Source organism: Carcharodon carcharias, chromosome 24 (genome assembly GCF_017639515.1).
Source record: "Carcharodon carcharias isolate sCarCar2 chromosome 24, sCarCar2.pri, whole genome shotgun sequence".
In the NCBI taxonomy this organism is placed as follows: domain Eukaryota; kingdom Metazoa; phylum Chordata; class Chondrichthyes; order Lamniformes; family Lamnidae; genus Carcharodon; species Carcharodon carcharias.
The window spans coordinates 12,756,959-12,763,941 of NC_054490.1; the positions used below are offsets into that span (position 1 = coordinate 12,756,959).

The window sequence follows — 6,983 nt, forward strand, 5'->3', positions numbered from 1 at the left end:
TCTGTCTCTCTCTGTCTCACTGACTCTGTCTCCCCCCCTCTCTCACTGTCTCCCCCCCTCTCTCACTGACTGCGTCTCCCCTCTCTCTCTCTGACTGTCTCCCCCTCTCTCACTGACTCTGTCTCTCTCTCTCTCACTGACTCTGTCTCTCTCTCTCTCACTGACTGTCTCCCCCTCTCTCACTAACTCTGTCTCCCCCTCTCCCTCTCACTGACTCTGTCTCTCTCTCTTTCTCTCACTGACTCTCTCTCTCTCTCTCACACACTGACTCTGTCTCTCTCTCTCACTGCCTCTGTCTCCCCCTCCCTCACTGACTCTGTCTCCCTCTCTCTCTCTCTCTGACTCTCTCTCTCTCTCTCTCACTGACTCTCTCTCTCTCACTGACTCTCTCTCTCTCACTGACTCTGTCTCCCCCTCTCTCTCTCACTGTCTCTCTCTCTCTCTCTCTCACTCTGTCTCCCCCTCTCTCTCACTGACTCTGTCTCTCCCCCTCTCTCTCTGACTCTGTCTCCCTCTCTCTCTCTCACTGACTCTTTCTCCCTCTCTCTCTCACTGACTCTGTCTCCCCCTATCTCTCACTGACTCTGTCTCCCCCTATCTCTCACTGACTCTGTCTCCCCCCCTCTCTCACTGACTCTGTCTCCCCCCTCTCTCTCTCTCTGACTGTCTCCCCCTCTCTCACTAACTCTGTCGCCCCCTCTCGCTCTCACTGACTCTGTCTCTCTCTCTCTCTCTCAATGACTCTGTCTCCCCCTCTCTCACTGACTCTGTCACCCCCCCACTCTCACTGCCTCTGTCTCCCCCTCTCTCTCACTGACTCTGTCTCCCTCTCTCTCTCTCACTGACTCTCTCTCTCTCTCTCACTGACTCTCTCTCTCTCTCACTGACTCTGTCTCCCCCTCTCTCTCTCACTGTCTCTCTCTCTCACTCTGTCTCCCCCTCTCTCTCACTGACTCTGTCTCCCCCTCTCTCACTGACTCTGTCGCCCTTCTCTCTCACTGACTCTGTCTCCCTATCTCTCTCACTGACTCTGTCTCCCCTATCTCTCACTGACTCTGTCTCACCCCTCTCTCTCACTGACTCTGTCTCCCCCTCTCTCTCTCACTGTCTGTCTCTCTCTCTCTCACTGACTCTGTCTCCCCCTATCTCTCACTGACTCTGTCTCTCTCTCTCTCGCTGACTCTGTCCCCCCCTCTCTCACTGACTCTGTCTCTCTCTCTCTCTCTTGCTGACTCTGTCTCTCTCTCTCTCTCTTGCTGACTCTGTCTCTCTCTCTCTCTCTCACTGACTCTGTCTCCCCCTCTCTCTCTCTCTCTGTCTGTCTCTCCCCTCCTTTGTCTCTCTGTCTCTCTCTCTCTAACAGACTCTGTCCATCTTGTATCTGCAGCTGAATCCCAGTGTGAGTCTGTTCCAGCGCCGTTTTGTTGGTGAGATTCGGAGATGTGAAGAGTTGGAACGAACATTCAGTGAGTTTTCAGATATAGAATTCACTTCAGCAGTTGTGGTAAGAGTTTGAAAATGGTTAACCTTCCTGTGTCTCTCTCTGTCTGTCTTTTTCTCTCTCTCTCTGCTCCTCTCTCTCTCTCTCCACCCCTTACTCTCTCTCTGCCTTCTCTCACTCTCTCTCTGCCTTCTCTCACTCTCTCTCTGCCTTCTCTCTCTCTCTCTGCCTTCTCTCTCTCTGCCCCTCTCTCTCTCTGCCCCCCTCTCTCTCTGCCCCCCTCTCTCTCTGCCCCCCTCTCTCTCTGACCCCTCTCTCTCTGACCCCCTCTCTCTCTGCCCCCCTCTCTCTCTGCCCCCCTCTCTCTCTCTGCCCCCCTCTCTCTCTCTGCCCCCCTCTCTCTCTCTGCCCCTCTCTCTCTCTGCCCCTCTCTCTCTCTCTGCCCCTCTCTCTCTCTCTGCCCCCTCTCTCTCTCTCTGCCCCCCTCTCTCTCTGCCCCCCTCTCTCTCTCTCTCTGCCCTTCTCTCTCTGCCCCTCTCTCTCTCTCTGCCCCTCTCTCTCTCTCTGCCCTCTCTCTCTCTCTGCCCCTCTCTCTCTCTCTCCACCCCCCTCTCTCTCTCTCTCTGCCCCTCTCTCTTTCTCCACCCCCCTCTCTCTCTCTCTGCCCCTCTCTCTCTCTGCCCCTCTCTCTCTCCACCCCCCTCTCTCTCTCTGCCCCCCACCTCTCTCTCTCTGCACCTCCCTCTCTCTCTCTCCACCCCCCTCTCTCTCTCTCTCTGCCCCTCTCTCTCTCCACCCCCCTCTCTCTCTCTCTGCCCTCTCTCTCTCTCTGCCCCTCTCTCTCTCCACCCCTCTCTCTCTCTCTCTGCCCCCCACCTCTCTCTCTCTGCCCCCCACCTCTCTCTCTCTGCCCCCTCTCTCTCTCTCTGCCCCTCTCTCTCTCTCTCTGCCCCTCTCTCTCTCTCTCTGCCCCCCACCTCTCTCTCTCTGCCCCCCCCTCTCTCTCTCTCTCTCTGCCCCTCTCTCTCTCTCTGCCCCTCTCTCTCTCTCTGCCCCTCTCTCTCTCTCTCTGCCCCTCTCTCTCTCTCTGCCCCTCTCTCTCTCTCTGCCCCTCTCTCTCTCTCTCTGCCCCCACCTCTCTCTCTCTGCCCCCCACCTCTCTCTCTGCCCCTCTCTCTCTCTCTCTGCCCCTCTCTCTCTCTCTCTGCCCCTCTCTCTCCCTCTGCCCCTCTCTCTCTCTCTGCCCCTCTCTCTCTCCACCCCCCTCTCTCTCTCTCTGCCCCTCTCTCTCTCTCTGCCCTCCTCTCTCTCTCTCTGCCCCTCTCTCCCTCCGCCCCTCTCTCCCTCCGCCCCTCTCTCCCTCCGCCCCTCTCTCTTCGCCCCACTCTCTCTGTCTCTCTCTCTGCCCTCTCTCTCTCCGCCCCTCTCTCTCTCTCTCTGCCCCTCTCTCTCTCCGTCTCCGCCCCTCTCTCTCTCTCCGCCCCTCTCTCTCTCTCCGCCCCTCTCTCTCTTTCCGCCCCCTCTCTCTCACCACCCCTCTCTCTCTCACCGTCCCTCTCTCTCTCTCTCCGCCCCTCTCTCTCGCTCTCTCTGCCTCTCTCTCGTTCTCACTCTATCTCTCTGTCTCTCTATCTCTCTCTCCACACCCCCCTCTCTGTCTCTCTATATCTCTCTCTTTCCGGCCCCCCTCTCTCCCTCTCTCTCTCTCTCTCTCTCTCCGCCCCTCTCTCTCTTTCCCCACCCTCTCTCTCTCCGCCACCCTCTCTCTCTCTCTCTCTCTCTCTCTCTGCCCCTCTCTCTCTCTCTCTCTCTCTGCCCCTCTCTCTCTCCGTCTCTGCCCCTCTCTGTCTCTCCGCCCCCTCTCTCTTTTCGCCCCCTCTCTCTTTTCGCCCCCTCTCTCTCTCACCACCCCTCTCTCTCTCACTTGCCCCTCTCTCTCTCTCTCCGCCCCTCTCTCTCTCTCTCCGCCCCTCTCCCTCTCTGCCTCTCTCTCGCTCTCTCTCGTTCTCACTCTATCTCTCTGTCTCTAACTCTCTCTCCGCCCCCTCTCTGTCTCTCTATATCTCTCTCTCTCCGGCCCCCCTCTCTCCGCCACTCTCTCTCTCTCTGCCTCTCTCTTGCTCTCACTCTCTATCTCTCTGTCCCTATATCTGTCTCTGCCCCTCTCTCTCTCTCCGCCCCTCTCTCTCTCTCCGCCCCACTCTCTCTCTCTCCGCCCCACTCTCTCTCTCTCCGCCCCTCTCTCTCTCTCCGCCCCTCTCTCCCTCTCCACCCCACTCTCTCTCTGCCCCTCTCTCTCTCTGCCCCTCTCTCTCTCTGCCCCTCTCTCTCTCTCCGCCCCTCTCTCTCTCTCCGCCCCTCTCTCTCTCTCCGCCCCTCTCTCTCTCTCTCCACCCCTCTCTCTCTCTCTCCGTCCCTCTCTCTCTCCCTGCCCCACCCTCTCTCTCTCTCTGCCACCCTCTCTCTGCCACACTCTCTATCTCTCTGCCCCTCTCTCTCTCTCCGCCCCCTCTCTCTCCACCCCTCTCTCTCTATCTCTCTCTCCACCCCCCCCGTCTCTCTATGTCTCTCTCCGCCCCCCTCTCTGTCTCTCTATCTCTCTCGCTCTCTCTCTCACCCTCTCGGTCTCTATCACTCTATCTCTCTCTGTCTCTATCACTCTATCTCTCTCTCTCTGTCTGTCTGTCTCTCTGTCTGTCTCTCTCTCTCTCTGTCTCCCTCGCTCTCTCTGTCTCTCTCGCTGTCTCTCTCTCTCTCTCTGTCTCCCTCGCTCTTTATCTGTCTCTCTGTCTCTGTCTCTCTCGCTCTTTCTCTGTCTCTCTGTCTTTCTCTGTCTCCCTCGCTCTCTCTCTCTGTCTCCCTTTCTGTCTCCCTCGCTCTCTCTCTCTCTCTGTCTCCCTCTCTCTCTGTCTCTCTCTCTGTCTCCCTCTCCCTCGCTCTCTCTGTCTCCCTCTCTCTCTCTCTGTCTCCCTCTCTCTCTGTCTCTCTCTCTGTCTCCCTCTCCCTCGCTCTCTCTGTCTCCCTCTCTCTCTCTCTGTCTCCCTCTCTCTCTCTGTCTCCCTCTCTCTCTCTGTCTCCCTCTCTCTCTGTCTCCCTCTCTCTCTGTCTCCCTCTCTCTCTGTCTCCCTCTCTCTGTCTCTGTCTCCCTCTCTCTCTGTCTCTCTCTCTCTCGTTCTCTCTGTCTCTCTCTCTCCCTCTCTCTGTCTCTGTCACTCTATCTCTTTCTCCCTCTCTCTCTCACTCTCTCTCTCTGTCTCCGTCTCACTCTCTCTGTCTCCCTCTCCCTCTCTGTCACCCTCTCCCTCTCTGTCTCTCTCTGTCTCCGTCCCTCTCTCTCTCTCTGTCTCCTTCTCTCTGTCTCTGTCGCTCTATCTCTTTCTCCCTCTCTCTCTCTCTGTCTCTCTCTGTCTCCGTCTCCCTCTCTGTCTCTCTCTCTCTCTTTGTCTCTCTCTGTCTCCGTCTCTCTCTCTCTGTCTCTCTCTGTCTCCGTCTCTCTCTCTCTGTCTCTCTCTGTCTCCCTCTCCGTCTCTGTCTCTCCCTCTCTCCGTCTCAGTGTCTCCCTCTCTCCGTCTCTGTCTCTCCCTCTCTCCATCTCTGTCTCTCCCTCTCTGTCTCTCTCTCTCTCTGTCTCTCTCTCTCTCTATGTCTCTCTCTCTGTCTCTCTCTCTCTGTCTCTCTCTCTCTGTCTGTCTCTCTGTCTCTCTCTCTCTGTCTCCCTCTCTCTCTCTGTCTCTCTGTCTCTCTCCCTCCGTCTCCCTCTCTCTGTCTCTCTCTCTGTCTCTCTCTCTGTCTCTCTCTCTGTCTCTCTCTGTCTCTCTCTGTCTCTCTGTCTCTCTCTGTCTCTCTCGCTCTCTGTCTCCCTCTCTCTCTCTCTGTCTCCCTCTGTCTCCCTCTCTCTCTCTCTCTCTCTCTCTCAGGCTACCTGGAGGATGAGGTGAAGAAGGCTGAGCTCCCCCTCCGGATGGATGAGACCATTGACCTCAGTGCCCCAGCCTCCAAGGATGTGCTGACCATCCAGGAGCAGTCTGAGCAGCTGCAGCACGAGCTGCGCGAGGTCAGTCGCAATCGTGACTCTCTGAAGAAGCGGCTGTTGGAGCTGCAGCAGTACCGCGAGGTGTTGAGGGAGACGCAGCCGTTCATGGCTCAACGGGTGAGTGAGTACAGGAGTGAGAAACAGGAGCGGTACACAGCCCAGTGAGGGAGCAGGAGACCCCTCTGCAGACCCAGCACTCCTTATCTGACCACTCTCTCTCTCTCTCCCTGTCTGTCTCTCTCTCTCCCTGTCTGTCTCTCTCCCCCCACCCCCTGTCTGTCTCCCCCCTCCCCCTGTCTGTCTCCCCCCTCCCCCTGTCTGTCTCCCCCCTCCCCCTGTCTGTCTCCCCCCTCCCCCTGTCTATCTCCCCCCTCCCCCCTGTCTGTCTCCCCCCTCCCCCCTGTCTGTCTCCCCCCTCCCCCCTGTCTGTCTCCCCCCTCCCCCTGTCTGTCTCCCCCCTCCCCCTGTCTGTCTCCCCCCTCCCCCTGTCTATCTCCCCCTTCCCTCCTGTCTGTCTCCCCCCTCCCCCTGTCTGTTTCCCCCCTCCCCTTGTCTGTCTCCCCCCTCCCCCTGTCTGTCTCCCCCCACCCCCTGTCTGTCTCCCCCTCCCCCTGTCTGTCTCCCCCCACCCCCTGTCTGTCTCCCCCCACCCCCTGTCTGTCTCCCCCCTTCCCCCTGTCTGTCACCCCCCTGTCTGTCTCCCCCCTCCCCCTGTCTGTCTCCCCCCACCCCCTGTCTGTCTCCCCCTCCCCCTGTCTGTCTCCCCCCACCCCCTGTCTGTCTCCCCCCACCCCCTGTCTGTCTCCCCCCACCCCCTGTCTGTCTCCCCCTCCCCCTGTCCTGTCTCCCCCCACCCCCTGTCTGTCTCCCCCCACCCCCTGTCTGTCTCCCCCTCCCCCTGTCTGTCTCCCCCTCCCCCTGTCTGTCTCCCCCCTTCCCCCTGTCTGTCTCCCCCCACCCCCTGTCTGTCTCCCCCTCCCCCTGTCTGTCTCCCCCCTTCCCCCTGTCTGTCTCCCCCCTTCCCCCTGTCTGTCACCCCCCTGTCTGTCTCCCCCCTCCCCACTGTCTGTCTGCCCCTCCACGCCGTCTCTCCCCCCCTTTCCCGCCGTCTCTCTCCCCCCCTTTCCCGCCGCCTCTCTCCCCCCCTTTCCCGCCGTCTCTCTCCCCCCCTTTCCCGCCGTCTCTCTCCCCCACTTTCCCACCGTCTCTCCCCCCCTCCCTTCCCGCTGTCTCTCCCCCCTCCCTTCCCGCTGTCTCTCTCCCCCCTCCCTTCCCGCCGTCTCCCCCCTCCCTTCCCGCTGTCTCTCTCCCCCCTCCCTTCCCGCCGTCTCCCCCCCTCCCTTCCCGCTGTCTCTCTCCCCCCTCCCTTCCCGCTGTCTCTCCCCCCTCCCTTCCCGCCGTCTCCCCCCCTCCCTTCCCGCTGTCTCTCTCCCCCCTCCCTTCCCGCTGTCTCTCCCCCCTCCCTTCCCGCTGTCTCTCTCCCCCCTCCCTTCCCGCCGTCTCCCCCCT

At 59.7% G+C, this 6,983-nt stretch overlaps 1 protein-coding gene across 1 annotated transcript in view; it reads left to right on the plus strand.

Moving 5' to 3' along the window:
- Window positions 1–1,364: 1,364 nt before the first annotated feature.
- Window positions 1,365–6,983, plus strand: part of LOC121269413 (V-type proton ATPase 116 kDa subunit a2-like) — an 84,392-nt gene continuing 78,773 nt past the window's right edge. Inside the window, exons 1-2 of the mRNA XM_041174027.1 lie at window positions 1,365–1,466; window positions 5,359–5,591. Of these exons, the coding sequence (XP_041029961.1) occupies window positions 5,403–5,591 (189 nt within the window). The 5' untranslated portion in view covers window positions 1,365–1,466; window positions 5,359–5,402. The remainder of the gene's footprint in view (window positions 1,467–5,358; window positions 5,592–6,983) is intronic.